We start from the raw sequence: 18,234 nt of genomic DNA, 5'->3' as shown, positions 1-18,234 counted from the left end.
AGTCATAATATCACATTTTCTTATAAATTTTGAATCCTTTAATTCCTTGGTGTTGTGAGATTGTCCAGCCGTATGTTCTTACTTCTCTTCATGGCTATGATACCTAAATTCAACCTAAACACAGACATCTCATTATAAGTATGATTAGTGATACATGCATTACATTTAATTTATGTTTTAAGTATAGTAAATTCTCAGTATGCTTTGCTTTTCTTTATTTTTTCTAGTTTTTAAAGAACTGGAGTTAAGTAGTTCATTTACTGGAAAAAGCAGAGTTTCTAGGTCCTGGAATATATTAAGTTGAATTATATGTAATTGACTCTTTTTTTATAGGGCAAAATGATTAAGTATTGGCAGTTACATATAGATCAACCTAATATACAGATTTAAGGTGGACATGAATGATTCAGGCAGTTTTCTGCAGAAATAAAACAAAATCAAGTTAGCATACTGGTCCTTTCAATCCTATTCTATGGATCTGTGTAGTTTTGCTTCTCTTTGCAATATGCACTGGAATGGGACACAAATGTTACTAAACAACAAGGACACTGTACATCCTGCCCCTTGTGCACTAAGTAATGTGAGTCCTAAAAGACCAAGACAGTAGGAGGTAGCCCTGATTTATACTCCAGATCTTTTATTTGTAAAGATCACAACTTTCAAAGTTTTATTATTTCTTAGGTCTTCACGGAAGTTCTGGGAAATTAACTGGATCTACTTCTAGTCTAAATAAACTCAGTGTTCAGAGTTCAGGGAATCGCAGATCCCAGTCATCTTCCCTGTTGGATATGGGAAATATGTCTGCATCTGATCTTGATGTTGCTGACAGAACCAAATTTGATAAGGTAAAATAAAACAAGTACTTCTTAACCATTAGCATTACTTTTTCTTTTCTAACAGCAGTTTACGGTTGCTTTAAGTGTTTTCAAAGATTTAGGTTCTTTGGGGTTTCTTTAAGACATTAGCCATGTCTTTCTTTCCAATTCCGAATTAAATCTGGGGAAAAAAAAATACTAGTCAAATGGCAGCTAAAATGTGAATTATCAATTGAATAACATAAAAGTTTCTTTAAAATTCATTTTCATAAATCATAAAGTGCCAGGCACTATAGTACATGACTATAATTCAAGCAACTCAAAAGGCTGAGTCGTAGAGTCACAAGTTCAAGGCCAGCCTCAGCAATTTAGCAAGACCTTATCTCAAGATAAAGAATAAAAAGGACTAGGAGTATAACTCCATGGTAAAGCATCCCGGGGTTCAATCTCCAGTACCAAAAAAATAATTCAGTTATAAAGTGCTCTCATCTCTAAGTTATTCAAATAACCACAAAGGGAAAATAACAGCTTAACTGGGCTCTGCATTAATCAAATAAGTTTTAAAAGTTTATCTCTGTGTTCCACTTCCTAGATTTGAAGAGAAAAACCCTTTTGAGTTTTTTTAAGTATGTTCTGTGGGCCTGTGTTACCTGGGTTATATTGTATTTGTCCTACCATTTTTGGAAGGGGGTGTCTATGGGGTTCTCCAACAGAACCCCAACAGAAACCCAACAGAAGCCCAAAGGCAATGCAGTATAATCCAGGTCCTTATAACAGAGGGAATTAATTGGGGATGTTATTTTAAGTACTTCATACAGCTTTTTCACTATAGGATCATTTTGGTTTTCTTTAGATCTTTGAACAGGTACTAAGTGAACTAGAACCCCTGTGTCTGGCAGAACAGGACTTCATAAGTAAATTTTTCAAACTGCAGCAACATCCAAGTATGCCTGGAACTATGGTATGATGTACATCTATTTTGACTGGTATTTATAGTCTGTAACATAATTAAACTAAATAACATGTGGTCAGAGTTTCATTATCCAAACAGAAAAGGAAAGAATGTGTGATATAGTGATCTTTAAACATTTTGTCATATCATAAAATAATGAAAGCAGTGATAGTTTGGGCACCTGATAGTCCAGAATGTCTTACACCTAAACATTCTCTAATGTTTGTGTTTACTTTCTAAAGAATATTATTAAAAAATAATTTTAACATTTCAAATAATTACCAAGAAAAAATGTGTATGTGTATGTATATAATATTTACTAACTACACACCTTAAGCCAATCATTTAATCCCTAGTTTTCTCTTCTATAAAGTGGATGCCTGTTCAGCATGCGTTGGGGTGGCATAAATGTGAGGAAACAAAATAAGTGATTTTCTAGCATAGAAAATTTGAAGAACTTAAAAACACAGTACAAATAGAGTGATTTTTTAAATTAAGGTCATCTTAAAAATGTTTTCCTTAGACAAAAAATTCATTTTATGACTGATTTTCATTTGTTGCTAGAAATGGTTGGGATTTCATTGTTGTTAATGATGGTATTGGTGATAAGTTTGCTTATTTGTTGGTTTATAAGAATTTTTGATCTTTGTTTGTTTGTTTGTTTTAGACACTGATGGACCTTTATTTTATTCATTTATTTATATGCGGTGCTGAGAATCAAATCCAGTGCCTCACACATGCTAGGCAAGTGCTCTACCACTGAGCCACAAAACCCCAGCCAGTATTTTTCCAGTTTTTTTTTTTTTAAGGTGGACACAATATCTTTATTTTATTTTTATATCGTGTTGAGAATCAAACCCAATGCCTCATGCATGCTTGGTGAGCACTCTACCACTGAACCACAACCCTAGTCCCCTGATATATTTTTAAATGTTCAAGTTTTGTTACAGTGATTGGTGAGGTTTCCTTAATTGTTTCAATTTTCTTTTAAAAATTGTTTTTGGACATTTTCCATTTTTTTGTTGAGCTGCCTTGCCATTCCTAATATTCCTAGCCTCTAGCACTCTCCCTCCCCCCACCATGTGCACACAGATAAATACACCTTCTCACCCCAAAGTAATTCTCAGGTAAAATTCTAATAAAAATGCATTTCATGAATATCCTTAAATAGCACACTAAATTATATAGCTTCATTAGGAATACTATCATTAAAAAATCATTATACTACCAATAAAAAATCATTACTTTTCATAGTGTATTCTCTCCTAGACATTTTAAGACTGAGCAGGCTTTTGCTATATAAACTAGTCAAATTGTTGGTCTTTTATTATGTAAAGTACCTAAATAATTTTTACAGACTGAAGCAGAGGATCTGGATGGAGGAATGTTATCACGACAACATAATTCTAGCACACAATTGGCTGTGTCATCTGAGTATGTATTTGTTAATGTCTCTTATTTATTTTGGGAAAAAAATTAACTTTTAGTGGGCTGGGGATGTAGCTCAGTTAGTTGTTTTCCTAGCATATGCAGGGCCCTGGGTTTAATCCTCAGCACCAAAAAAACAAACTTCAAATTGAAACATAGAGAAGTGCTGTTCATTGAGGAGTGCAGGTGTTTTCCAGTAACCTGACAGCACTGATAAGAATGTCCATTTTACTGGATTAAAATTGGTGTTGTGTGGCCCTTCAACTCTTCTTCCTAGTAATCACAGAAGATTCATCCAATTCTGACATTTGCTTATAGGAGGCAGCCTTTGAATTGTAATGTATTTCTTAGTATTCATGAAACACATTTCAGAATCCATCTTTACAGATGACATAAAGCTTATTGGAACAATAAGAACTTACCTTCATTAAAATATTTTTATATTGGAAATTGTACAGTAGTAAGTTCATCAATTTGGACATTTTTCATTGAAACACTAAATTTTAGTTATTTTATATTGTGAATTAATTCACCTGAAGCTTATAATAACTTTTATATTCTTTATATTTTCTAAACAGGAAAGATATGATTCGACAAATGATGATTAAAATATTTCGCTGCATTGAGCCAGAACTAAACAACCTAATTGCATTAGGAGACAAAATTGATAGTTTTAACTCCCTTTACATGCTAGTCAAAATGAGTCACCATGTATGGACTGCACAAAATGTGGATCCTGCTTCTTTTCTAAGTACTACATTGGGAAATGTTTTAGTGACTGTCAAAAGAAACTTTGACAAATGCATTGTAAGTTTTTTTTATAAAAATAATTTTAATCATTTCTTAAAACTAGGTACTTATTAGATCAAGGGGTCTCCAGCTTTCTCTTGGGGTTCTAACGTTTGCATCCCCCAAAGCCTTAAAAATGGGTATTGGTGTCCACCTATATGAACAGTGGGATGGCACTATGCCATCTGTGCTGTGCTGTGAATCTTGGCAAGTTCCAGAGTAGGTGGCACAGTGGCAGCAGCTGTGTAAAAGAGCCACTGATTACTGACATCTCAATGACCATTGACTTCATGGAACAAGTCAAACTGTCATGTGGGCTTATTGTTACAATTTTTTCTTATATTCTTATGAGAAAGCTAATTTTTGATTATTTTAATTGATAGTTTTCTTTATTTTAGTAGTTTAATAATTTTAATAATTGTATTGCTTTATTTTAAGAATGAATTATTATAATAATATCCAGTAATCATTATTTTTCTTATTCTAGTAGGGTAAAAAAATCATTAACAACTTTCTTTATAGTCTGTTAGGTTTTCATAAGTTTGTAGGTCTGAATTGAGCTGGATCATATCCTTTAAAAAGGGTTTAATCTTATTAATGCATTTACTTTTTTTAAAAGTGGATATGTATCATTTGAGTATTTCTACTCTGTAACCTCTCAGTTATAGCTAACTCTTGAATATCCATGCAATAATGAGAGGTAAAAAAAATATTAAGGACAATTAAAAACCCATGTTGTTTATGTATTTTTTATTTTGGGAAGTTACTAGGAATTGAACTCAGGGCCTCCTACATGGTAGACAAGCACTCCATTACTGAGCCACATCTCTAGTCTTTTTAACATTTTATTTTGAGACTAGAGTCTGCTAAGTTGCCCAGGCTGACCTCAAACTTGTGATCTTCCTGCTTTAGCCTCTCAAGTAGATGAGATTACAGGTGTATGCCACCATACCTGGCTCATTTTTTATACTTTATGTAAAAGTATAAAAAAGTATATACATTTTTATACATATTTTATTATATACTCTGTAAAATAATATTTACAGAGTTTCTGAAGCTATAAAAGCAATCTGTTATAGAAACTTGACTATCTCTTTAATAAACTTGTTAATCCTACCAACATGATTTCACTTGGTATTGGAAATACTATGAAAGTTGACCATTTAGCTGTCAGCCTAAGTCTGACTATAGACTGACAGCTAAAAGGAAAAGGAAGAGCTACCAAAGGCTAAGATAATGAGTTCCATGTGATGCAGATGCAGTTGTAATGCTAAATCATAAGGACACTACATGTTTACAGAATGTAAAGGCTTAATTGTTTTTATCAGTAAAACGTAAGTTCATGGAGTACCTCTTGCTTGACCCAGTAGAACTTAGGATGTGGCAATAGATAGATGAACACAGTGGTTCAAATGAAGTGCTTAACACACCTGGCATAAAATAAGAGCCTAATCCTGCATAGCTTGTGTAATTAAGAATGGCTTATTAAAGAATGGTCCTGTTACTCTCAAGACAGGTACTAGAAAAATGGTGTAACCTAGAGAAAAGTATAGATTCACATTATCTCCTAAATTTCAGATGTCTAAAGGACCTACCTGCTGCCTATCATTCATCTCTTTGTCTATTTTAAATCATATCTTATAGTGTCTGGCAGACTGTATGTTCCCAACAAGGTTATATGTATTGTATATTTTGGCATTTAAAAGGAGAAAAACCTAGGGCATGCAGAATTTGAAAAGGTAATAAACAGGATCTGTGTGTGTTGAGGAAAAAGCATAAATATCAAATGACTACAGAATGTGGAACAGCACCTGAGTTCTACAGTTCCATCAGGTGCCCAAGCAAAAAGTATCAAGTGTTCTTCAAAGAATAGGACAAGAAAGCTATCCTTGCCTGTACTAGAGTGAAATTTAGAGTCACTTATACATCAAGTTCTACCAAGCTGAATTCTGTGATCCAGAACTTGTCTTAACCGTGTTTCACTTGCTTTTCAGGATTCTTCACACCATGGTGATGCAGACTTGTTCTTTTAAACCTTTAAGAATTATTTGACTTAGTTAAATTACCATGGACAAAAGTTGAACAAATAATATAACATATGGCTATCATTAAAGTTGTAGTCTTAAACAGTGAATAACCTGCATGTCGTTCTGATGATGGCAGTATGATTGGGTAACCACCTTGAGAGAAATTTGGGTGACTTTTGTTAGAATTTCCTCATTGATAACCCTTTTCTTAAATGAATGCACTATTTCTACTCTGTGCTTGACACAAATCCAGAGAGGATTTAAAACATTCCCTGCAGGCTGGGGTTGTGGCTCGGAGGTAGAGCACTCGCCTAGCATGTGTGAGGTCATGTTTAGTATATGCAGTGGCCTGATTTTACACACACAAACACTTTTCCTATTAATGTTAAGTGTCTTCAAACTATATGTCCTATATATTTTAAATGCTACACAGAGAAATACCTATATGAAGCTTAGTAAGAACAATAGACTAGCATTCATAATTAGTGTTTACTATGTACCAGGCTCAGATCTAAGCATTTTGCACACACCATCTCATACCACCACCACTCTCCCATCAGGCAGGTGGTTAGGCAGGTGAAGTGTCTTACCTGAAGTCAACAGTTAAAAAGTCACAGAGCTGCTATTCGAACCCAGACATTGTGGTTCAAGCACCTGCAGTCTTACCACTGCCTTCTCCGCTGCATCCAAATTTACACCTCATGGATATCAGCGTTACTGAAGGGTAACATTAGTAAAGATAATATGAAATAGTTGACAGTACTCACAGGGCCTTCTATATTAATACCTGAAATAATTATGTGTCCATTTCATATGTTCAAATTATACTTCCAAATTTGTGACACATTAAACAATACGAAGAAATTGAAATAATTTGACTGTGAATAGATCTAGATCCCCTAAGAATTACATAGTTCCACAATTGAAGCAACAGGTCTTTTTCAATGCTGGTGTCTGGATTCTGTCTATATAAAACATCCCCATTTTACACTTGATCACTGTCAAGCACAAGCACTTTGCTAAACTTAGAATTAAGTCATTAATAGATGGGCAACTTTATAATACAAACCTATAATAGAAATACCTGTCCTCCCTCTGCATTACTATACTCCCAAAGAGAAAATTTTCCTATCCAAACAGAAATTTTAGATTGATGAAAATTAGAAATGGCTATTGTTCTCAAACTTGGCCACATGGCCATCAGTTCTATTAACCCAGAGAGATCTTACGTGTACTCTGGTATCTGATCTGCTCTAACACAGAATGGGCAATCACCCATAAATTCATAAATGATAGAATTGCATATTTATTGTTTTTTATTTAACAGTCCTGAAGTTCACAATTCTCCAATGTGTCTTGTTTGATTTTTCCTTATTCAATCTTATTTTCTTAAATAAGACATATTAGAAAAGTGTTTTTTAAAATCCATACAATTAGTATTTCTTGGTTTCCCTTGTTGTGATTCATCTTTAACAGTTCAAGCTATAAATAAGCATTCCAAATATTCTCGGGTACTAATGTCCCTGCCTTCATCTCATATGCATTTGATTATAATTATATTTAGTTTCTAAGTTCCTTGGCTATTTCTCTCCCCTCCTTTCTGCCTAACTTTAGAGTAATCAAATAAGGCAAATGGAAGAAGTAAAGATCTCAAAGAAGAGTAAGGTAGGAATTCTTCCATTTGTTGCTGAATTTGAAGAATTTGCTGGACTCGCAGAATCAATCTTTAAAAATGCAGAGCGTCGTGGAGATCTGGATAAAGCTTATACCAAACTCATCAGAGGAGTGTTTGTTAATGGTAAGCTTTTGTTCTAAAGAATTTTTGTGACTATTGTTTTCATTATTTCTGGTAATTCAAACATTGGAGACACAAATGACCTTCCTTTTCCATATTCTATAGTCTTATTTTAAGTTTTCTGAAGTTAAAGGTTTCTTAAATCGAAAAGGAAGCAGTACATAAAACCTATTTATATTCAGAAACCACTTACATTTTAGAGTTTATAGGGACTTATCACTATACAAAATTGAAAATCATTTTTAAACACAAAAAATGATCTCCAAGATTATATTTGCATTTTTTTTTATATTTGCATTTTAACAAGAGTCTCTAAAGATGATGAGCAGTGATATCTATGTAATGTGAACAAATCAATTCAGTTCCTTAGGCCTCAATTTTTGTTGCACAGGGAGATTAGTGCCATAATACTATAACTCACTGTCTTCCTAGTCAAATCCCACAATCAAATTAGAAACAGTATAGACATGTCATTTAATTTGAAATAATGTACTGATTACTTATACTCAAGAATTTTAAGGGGCTGGGGATGTGGCTCAAGCGGTAGTGCGCTTGTCTGGCATGCGTGCGGCCTGTGTTCGATCCTCAGCACCACATACAAACAAAGATGTTGTTTCCGCCAATAACCAAAAAATAAATTTAAAAAAAGAATTTTAAAATCTAAGAAATTCACAAGAAGTGGAATCATTTCATCAGTTGCTTATAACATTTTGAATAGAAACATTTGAGAAAAGATAGATTTAATGATTGGTTGATTTTTTTTTTCTTTTAAAATTCAAATTAGCTTTGTACTGTTTATTCTAAAATAAAATGTGCTTATTAAATACCTCCTCAAAAAATTGGAAAACAGATTCTTTAAAATCAAGAAGGAAGCAAGAATCATTTGTAATCTCATTGTTCAGCGATAATATTTAATTTTTTTAATACTTTTTATTTGTCAATGGACCTTTATTTTATTTATTTATATGTGGTGCTGAGAATCGAGCCTAGTTCCTCACACAGGCTAGGCGGGTGTTCTACCACTTAGGTACAACCCCAGCCGCAATGACACTTAATTTTTATTCTTCCAAAATGTTCAGTGTCACTCTTCTTCTCAGTATATATGCACATATATATTGTGTGGGGGGTGGGGGTGTTCCTGCATGTGTGCTTTAATGCAAAATTTTTTATCATGCCTTACACATACTATTTTGGAAGCTGCTGAACCCTATAATCCTATTGTGCATGCTTGTCAATTAATATGTATGACTATAATCATTTTAATGACTAGATAGTCTTCCATATTTCATTATTTATTTTAAAAATCTTCTATTAATATGTTTTTACTTTGTCTCTAGTTTATTTATCTTTGTATACTTGTTGAATAATTTCCTTAGGGGGGCTGGGGTGGTGGCTCAGTGGTGGAGCGCTCGCCTAGCATGCATGAGGCACTGGGTTCAATCCTCGGCACCACATAAAAACAAACTAATGTGTCCACCTAAAACTAAAGATACATAAATAAATTTTTTAAAAAATTTCCTTAGGGTAAATTGTAAATAAATAGAATTTCTGGGCCAAAGAGGTTGTATATATCTCAAGACTTTTGCCAAATTACCATGATATGGTGAACTCGTACCTATTTAGGGCTATGAGCAGTTGGTGAAAGTTTCCATTACTATATATGCTGTATCAGTGCTAGATATTACTGTGTATTATCAACTTTTTTGCCAGCTGAATACGCTATAAACTATTTCACTAATTCAATTGCCTTTCATTTATTTTACATTTTAAGTAATTAATCAACTTGGAGTTTAGTGAAAGATGTGAAATAGGGATTTAATTTAATGTACTCAAAAGGACCAGTTTAGCCAGGCATGGTGGTACATGCCTGTAATCCCAGCAACTCGGGAGACTAAGGCAGAAGGATCACAAGTTCAAAACCAGCCTCAGCAACTTAGCAAGACCCTATCTCAAAATAAAAAGGGGTTCAGGATGTGGCTTAGTAGTCAAGCACTTCTGGGTTCAATCCACAGTACCAAAAAAAAAAAAAAAAAAAAAAACTCGTCCTGAAACATTTTGAATAGTTTATTTCCCCACTGATTTAAAAAGTCACCTTTATGTTGGGCATGGTAGCACATGCCTGTAATCCCAGCCGCCCAGGAGGCTGAGGCAGGAGGATTGCATGTTTAAAGCCAGATGCTGCAATTTAGCAAGACCCTGTCTCAAAATAAACGTAAAGACGGCCAGGGATGAAGTTCAATGGTAGAACATCCCTGGGTTCAGTCCCCTTTATTGCAGGGGAGTGGGGAAAAAAAAAACTCATACTAAATTTCCATTTATACATGGTTCTATTTTAGGATGACTTAACTGTGTTCAGGTGTCTGTAAAGACTCTCCAAGATAAAAAAAAAAAAAAATTTATTTAGTCCAGAAATGTGCTTGATTCTTAAACATACAAGAGAAAAAATAAAAAAGAATCACCACTATGCTGATAACTAAATATGGTCACAGTCATATCAGAGATTTTATTTATATTTTTTTCTGCTTTGATTTTAGTGGAGAAAGTAGCAAATGAAAGTCAGAAGACCCCCAGGGATGTGGTTATGATGGAAAACTTTCACCATATTTTTGCAACTCTTTCTCGTTTGAAAATCTCCTGTCTAGAAGCTGAAAAAAAAGAAGCCAAACAGAAATACACAGATCACCTTCAGTCTTACGTTATCTACTCTTTAGGACAGCCTCTTGAAAAACTAAATGTAAATATATTTTTATTCAGAATTTTTTCTTGGTTTTGTACCTGTGTGCATCTGTTTACATGTGAATAACATGCATTTATTTATCTTAAAGTTGCTGGTCTACTGACATAGGAGAAAGACTCAGTTATCAAAGATGACAGTCTGGAGACATTGCTAGATATTCTATGCACATTATTTCTTTTTATGAAAATTGATTGAGCTAAGGTAGTATTCCCTCATTTTATAGATGAAGAAACTGAAAGTAAATAAACTTGCCTGCCATCAAAATAGTATGTAAAAGCAAAGCTGGGGTGGGAGTGAACCCAGGCTGGGCTTTCTGTTATACCAGGCTCTTTCCATTCTTGCCTCATAATGACCAGCCTGTGCCAAGATAAAAGGAAACCAAGATTTGTTTTGTACATTACCTTTGCTTTTCTTTCTTTCCTAACAGAGCAGATCAATAATAAAAGGAGATGATGATTTTAGGGTACTTTTTTAACATAGCAGAAGCTTAAATATGAACCCTTCTAACTAACTTTGCCCACATTGTGATCAATCATCTTTTATAATTTTTTCATTTGAAACTAAAACCAAATACATATCTGTTGCAAATAATTCAAAGAAATATTTAAAAGACATTTAATCAAATATAGAAAGCCAATTCCTTATAAAACTGAATCAGACGGCTACTTTTTTTTTTTTTTTCTTTTTGTAACCAGGGATTGAACCCAAGGGCGCTTAATCACTGAGCCACATCCCCAGCCCATTGCCCATTTTTATTTAGAGAGTCTCACTGAGTTGCTGAGGGCTTCACTAAGTTACTGAGGCTGAGTTTGAACTTGTAATCCTCCTGCCTCAGACTCCCAAACTGCTGGGATTACAGGCATGTGCCACCATGCCCAGCAGGTACTCCATTAATCAGACAAAAGATCCATCTCAGCCAGGCACTGTGGCATATGCCTATAATCCCAGAGGCTCTGGAAGCTGAGGCAAGAAAATCATAGGTTAGAAGATAGCCTCAGTAGTTTAGTGCAACTGTAAGCAACCTGGTGAGACCCAGTCTCAAAATACAAAATTTTTTAAAAGGGCTGGGGATGTGGTTCAGTGATTAAGCACCCTCTGGGTTCAACCATGATCACACACACACACACACACACACACACACACACACATCCATCTCGAACCTAAAACCTGCATGATGCTTAATGCATTATAGGCATTTTCTTTTAAATTAAATCTAAAGTGGAAACATCACCAAAAGCCTTTACTATTTAACATAGTTCTATCTACTCCAGTAAGACCTGAAACCTACATAAGAGTTAAAGAATGGAGAGTAGGGATTATCGTTGCCAGTATATGTATGATATGTTGAAAATACTAGTCTCTGATTAAGGGGCAAGATTCAAAAAATAAATATATTGAAAACCATTTATTGCCAGAAATGGTGGTACACACAGTAATCTCAGCAATTAAGTGAGGCCATAAGCAACTTAGCAAGGCCCATTCTCAAAATAAAAAAAATAAAAAGGGCTGGAGATGTGGCTCAGTGATAAAGCACCTTTGGGTTCAATCCCTAGTACCCAAAGGGGAAAAAATAGTAATGACAGGGTATTGTCTTTATCAGTATTAAATCATATTGTAAAGTGCTTAAATACAGGCATATCAGCAAAATTTCATATTAAAAATTCAAATATAGGGCTGGAGTTGTGACTCAGTTGGTAGAGTGCTTGCCTAGCATGTGTGAGGCACTGGGTTCAATTCTAAGCACCACGTATACGTAAGTAAATAAAGGTTAATCAACAACTAAAGAAAATGTTTTAAAAATCTAAACATACTTAAAGACAACCTGAGAAGAATATTTGTAATCATACTGTAATCAATATATTTAAATAAAGATTTTTTAAAATCAGTAAAGTACCAAGACTCCAGTATGTAACTAGGAACAGCTCCTGAATCACTACTAAATGTTTGAGAGCAATTAATTTCATTTAGCCCAAAAATTATGGAATAAAATGACAATCTTTTTGTACTCTGGCAACCATGGTTTTATAATAATTCAATATAGCAGTCTTATATACTGTTGACAGAAATGTAAATTGATTGAACTTTCCTAGAAAGCAGTTCGTACACAACAAAGCTCTTCAAAATGGTCATACTACTCCACTGGGTAATTTCAGTTATTGAAATTTTTGCTAGAAAATAATTAGTATTGTGGGTAAGTACTATATACAAAAGATATTTATGACAATTATAAGGGATATTTTTAAAGATATGACAAGATTTTGTCAACTCCCAAAAAAGGAAAATATCCATTAACTGAATAGTGATTCAGTTATTAGACGGATTATTATGTAACCATTACAATTTGTACTTAAGAGAAATCAAGATGTGTAGTTCAGTGGTAAAGTATGTGTGTAGCATGTGTGAGGCTCTAGGTTCAGTCCCCAGCACCAAAAAAACTCACAATATTCAGTGGAAAATGCAAGGTATGGAGTTGTAATTTCAATTGTGTACTTACATCAAAAGATTAGAAAGAAATCTAAAATGTTAATAATGATTATCTCTAAGTGTTATAATAGGTGATTGTTATTTATACTTTCACACATGTTGTCTGGTTTTTATACAATGGATATGTACTGTATCATAATACCAATTTGGGTTTTTTTTGTTGTTGTTTAGTTTTGTTTCAGTCCTGGGGATTAAACCCAGGGTCTTCTACATGCTAGGCTAGTGCTATTACTGAGCTATTACCCAGCCCTACTTTTATTTTTGAGACAGGGTCTTGCTAAGTTGCAGAGGCTGGCCTTACACTTGCCATCTTCCTTCATCAGCCTCCTGAGTAGCTGGAATTACAGGCATGCATCACCACACCCAGCTATTGTCTGATTTTTGTTTAATTGTAATGATAACAACAGTCATTCTTAACTATTATTTATTTTCATCTCCTTAAAGCATTTCTTTGAAGGTGTTGAGGCTCGAGTAGCACAAGGTATAAGAGAGGAGGAAGTGAGTTACCAACTTGCATTTAACAAACAAGAACTTCGTAAAGTTATTAAAGAATATCCTGGAAAGGAAGTGAAAAAAGGCCTAGATAACCTCTATAAGAAAGTTGATAAACATTTATGTGAAGAGGAAAACTTACTTCAGGTATGCTTCAGGGTTTTTGGTTTTGGGTTTATTGTTTGCTTACTTGTTTGGTTTTTGGTTTGGGGATTGAACCCAGAGGATCTTTCTACTGAGCTACATCCTCTATCCTTCTTATTTTTTTATTTGGAGATAGTCTTTTTGTTGTTGTTTAATTTTTTATTCTTTTTAGATATATGTGACAGTAGAGTATGTTTTTACATATTATACATACATGGAGTACGATTTCCTATTCTTGTGATTGTACATGATGTGGAGTTACACTGGTCACATATTCATATATGAACATAGGAAAGTTATGTCTGATTCAGTCTCTGTCTTTCCTAATCCCATCCCTCCTCTCTTCCCTTCTTTTCTTTTGTTTAATCCAGTGAACTTCTATAATTCCCTTCCCCGCCCCTTGCTTTGTGTTAGCATCCACATATCAGAGAGAACATTTGGTCTTTGATTTCTTGGGATTGACGTATTTTACTTAAACATCATATTCTCCAGCTCTATCCATTTACTTGTAAATGTCATAATTTTCATTCTTCTTGAAGTCTGAGTAATATTCCATTGTGTATTATATATGCCATATTTTCTTTAACCAATCATCTGTTGAAGAGCACCTAGGTTAGTTTCATAGTTTAACTATTGTGAAGTTGATCTGCTTATAAACACTGATGTGACCATATCACTGTAGTACACTGATTTTAAGTCCTTTGGGTATATGCTGAGGATTGGAAGAGCTGGGTCAAATAATAGTTCCATTCCAAGTTTTCTGGGGAATTGGAGACGAGTCTTGCTAAGTTTCTGGTGGTCCCGCCAAGTTGTCCTGGCTGACCTGCCTCAGTTTCCCAAGTCACTGGGACTACAGGCATGTGCCACTGTGCTCAGCTACTTCATTCTTTTGGCCATCCTGGCTTGAATATATATTGCTTTTCTCTAAAATATTCCTCTATAAATTCTTCCTGTTTTCCACTTTTAGTACAAGAAGAAAGTTTCATAATATGCAAATCAGTTTAATAAATTGTGAAGAAGAAAGCAATAATATTTCTGTAATTATAGTCATTTCTGCTTACTTTATATCCATGTTTTATTGTGATAAGGCATTAAGTTGCTTCTCTTTTATTTGATTGGATTTGTTTTTGTTTGTTTAGATCTTAGTGTGGAATATAGTACAGTGGGCTTGTAGAGATTATTATCAGAAATGGGTTCATAATCCGGATCCAGATGAAGCTGTATGATTTGGGGCAAGTTGCTTAATCTCTTCCTTATTTGAAAAGTATAAATGATGCCTCGTTCACATGGACACTACTGTTATTGTCATTGCCATTTTATAAATAAGAAAAATCAAAGCTTAGAGATATGGAATAACATGACAAAGACCTCATAGCTAATAGATGATAAAGAGATTTAAACCTTAACTTAAGCCATTGTTCCTTATAAACCATGCTGAAAGGCCCAGAGATGAGTGAGAGTAATTCTGATTTTAACATCATAGAAGGCCTATTTAGGGATATTACATTTTTGTTGACATCTGAAAGTATAAGAGAGGAGGAATTTTAACAAGTAGGGAGGATGGCATTCTAGCTGGAAGAAATAACATGATCTTAAAGATGAAAAGGGTAATAACAGTTAGGGAATAGTGATTAGTCTTAAATTGATAGAAAATTGGGATTTATGAGGTTCACAAGAAAAAAAAATCCTGGAAGAATATATTTCCTTGTCTGTGAAATGGAGATGATGATCACAGTACCCACCCTCACCAGGTCCTCTTGAGACTTAAATAGCATAATACATATACAAAGCACTTTGCACTGTGCTGATACAGAGTGAGCTTCAATAAATATAAATAAATGTAAGTCACTATGTCAATGTGTGGCAAATTCTGTTTAATAGTGGTCCACATATTAGTCTCCACTGCTGGATTATAGTTATTCGATTGTAGATAGTGATCTCTCTCACCCTGGTGTCTTCCCCAGCATCAAGCTATGTTTTGCATCATCACTTTTAGATAAAGAAAAATTTAAACTTGATCTGAAATGGAATTTAAACATTAATTGTTGCATCACATTTAATCTATAGTCAGTTCTCTACATAATTGTGCATAGCCATATCTGTGTTGGTATAATAGCTAAAACATGATGAGTGTGTTTGTGTCTGATGCTCTTGTAAGTGCTATACACGTGTTTATTCATTTAACTCTCACAGGAATCTTAGGATGAGAAGGTATTATTATTAATACCCTGGTTTACAGATGAACTTGAGGCATAGAGCAGTGATAATCACATACTTGAGGCCACAGATCTTGTAGGCAGAAGGTCTTAGGATTCTTGCTCCAGAATGCATGTTCTTAACCACTATACTATGCCAAATTCTTAGACAATGTCTCGCAATTATTTCTACAGACTTGATTATGAATTATTTCCACTCATAATTTAATGATTTTAAATTTTTTTCATTGTCAATGGATGTCTATTTTGTTTATTTATATGCAATGCTGAGAATCAAACCCAGTGCCTCACACATGCTAGGCAAGCATCCTACCACTGAGCTACAACCCCAACCCTTGTTTTCTTTTTAATAATAGGTGGTGTGGCACTCCATGCAAGATGAATTTATACGCCAGTACAAGCACTTTGAAGGTTTGATAGCTCGATGTTATCCTGGATCTGGTGTTACAATGGAATTCACTATTCAGGACATTCTGGATTATTGCTCCAGCATTGCACAGTCCCACTAAACCTTTTGAAAGAAGAAAAGATAAATGAATAAAGCACTTGTGGTATATCAGAAACTATTTAAAAAATCAAGCCACTGATTTGAGAACCCAGACTTAAAAAATTGGTGTAAAATTAAATGTCAAAGAAATGGATAGTACTATACTACAAAAATTTAAATGCAAAAGTATAAATAATATGGCAATTTTATCTGCCCAGTAAGTTGTATACTAACTTAAAGCCTTTATCTCATCATAAAATGCCATTAGCATTTTATAACATCTGAGCAGGAAATTTTCCTTTATTGCCTAGTTTCTTGTGTTTCAGAGTGGTTATCCTACATGTCATACATTGGGAGTTCTTTGGCACTTGCTACTGTTTCTTTTGGTTACAAATCATGTAATTATTAAAATATTGAACAGACTTTTTTCCCACTAACTAATGTGTAAATGAACATAATGGAGTAAATAACAGAGCTTATATGATGGTCTGTTGCACACTGAAGTTTTAAGGATTATGTAACTCTTCGGTAGTAATAAATCTGAAATAAAGAGATTTTCAACAGAGTTAACAATTGGTGACATTATTCTTAGTGGTTGTATATGCTGTCTTTTATGTAAAAGCAAATTCTTGCAAAATCAGTATATAAAAATTACTTGCAAGTGTGTGTGTGTATACATACACACACCACAAAACACTTCAAAAGTGTAATAAGAAGGTTAACAAGACAATAATAAAAAATACCACCTCATAAAATAGCACCAAGGATAATTAGAATTTAAGACTAAATCTAACAAAAGATGTGTTATGGAGTGAATTGTGTCCCTCCAAAATTCATTATGCTGAATCCCTGGTCCCCCATGAGACTACATTGGAGATACAATTTTTAAGGAGGCCAAATTAAATGAGGTCATAAGGGGGAGACCTGACTATAAAACTGGTACCCTTAAAGGAAAAACTCCAGATTTCTCCCTTCCATGAGGGGACACAGGGAGAAGGCATCTCTTACAAGCCAGGAAGAGGGATCTCACCAGGACCCAGTTGTGCTGCCAGAATTCCAGCCTCCAAAACTAAGAGACTAAATTCTTTAAGGTACACATTCAACAGTATGTACTTCGAAGCCTGAGGTGAATAATTCAAGAGGCATAAGACCTTTATGGAGAAAATTATAAAATTGCCATGTTTCCAGATAAGAATAAGGTAGAAATGACCGTTATTCCCAAATTTAATGATTTAGTGCAATTCTAGTCAAAATCACAACTGTTGATTTGGTTTTGTTTTGGTAAGACTTGACAAGCTGATTCTAAAATACATGTGGAGGAACAAAAAAGGCTAATAGCCAAGACACTGCTTGACAGGCAGGAGTTTCCTTATCAAGAATCATAGCTAAAGTAGCATTGTATTGGTTCAGAGATAAAGAAGTAGATAAATACTAGGAAAATAATGTCAGGAGAGAAAAGCAAATTACATTCAGTATGACTCTTAATACAAAAGCTCAAAGACCTGCAAAAGTAAACAATACATGATTTAGAATTGCAAATGTAAAACTAAAGAAAAGGAAGTGATTGCAAATTGTGAAGTGACTGGAGGAACAAGAAAGTGAATGGTATCTAACAGGAACATAGAGGATTAAAAAGGAGCATGATAAGGTTCTTCTACTTCTATATAGGTTCTTCTACTACCTTTATAGATTTCATTGTATCCTGATACTTTATACCTTACATATATACTGTCTTATACCAGTTCAGCATTTAATTTTTTAAAATCACATATGTGTGTATGTGCATACATCTTTACCTGGTATATAATATTAAACTTGGATATTTATGGATGACAATCTGAAACCAAGGAAGATCTGGTAATTTGATC

At 34.1% G+C, this 18,234-nt stretch overlaps 1 protein-coding gene across 4 annotated transcripts in view; it reads left to right on the top strand.

The window, feature by feature from the left end:
* Positions 1–16,931, top strand: part of Exoc1 (exocyst complex component 1) — a 50,932-nt gene extending 34,001 nt beyond the window's left edge. For all 4 annotated transcript variants that reach the window (XM_026386268.2, XM_026386250.1, XM_026386258.1 and 1 more), the window contains 8 exons: positions 682–845; positions 1,669–1,776; positions 3,125–3,201; positions 3,774–4,002; positions 7,626–7,809; positions 10,341–10,540; positions 13,472–13,666; positions 16,236–16,931. In XM_026386268.2, coding sequence (XP_026242053.1) covers positions 682–845; positions 1,669–1,776; positions 3,125–3,201; positions 3,774–4,002; positions 7,626–7,809; positions 10,341–10,540; positions 13,472–13,666; positions 16,236–16,388 — 1,310 coding nt within the window. In that variant the 3' untranslated portion in view covers positions 16,389–16,931. The remainder of the gene's footprint in view (positions 1–681; positions 846–1,668; positions 1,777–3,124; positions 3,202–3,773; positions 4,003–7,625; positions 7,810–10,340; positions 10,541–13,471; positions 13,667–16,235) is intronic.
* Positions 16,932–18,234: the final 1,303 nt, after the last annotated feature.

Source organism: Urocitellus parryii, chromosome 10 (assembly GCF_045843805.1).
Source record: "Urocitellus parryii isolate mUroPar1 chromosome 10, mUroPar1.hap1, whole genome shotgun sequence".
Lineage (NCBI taxonomy): Eukaryota > Metazoa > Chordata > Mammalia > Rodentia > Sciuridae > Urocitellus > Urocitellus parryii.
This window is presented reverse-complemented; position numbering and strand designations above follow the sequence as displayed.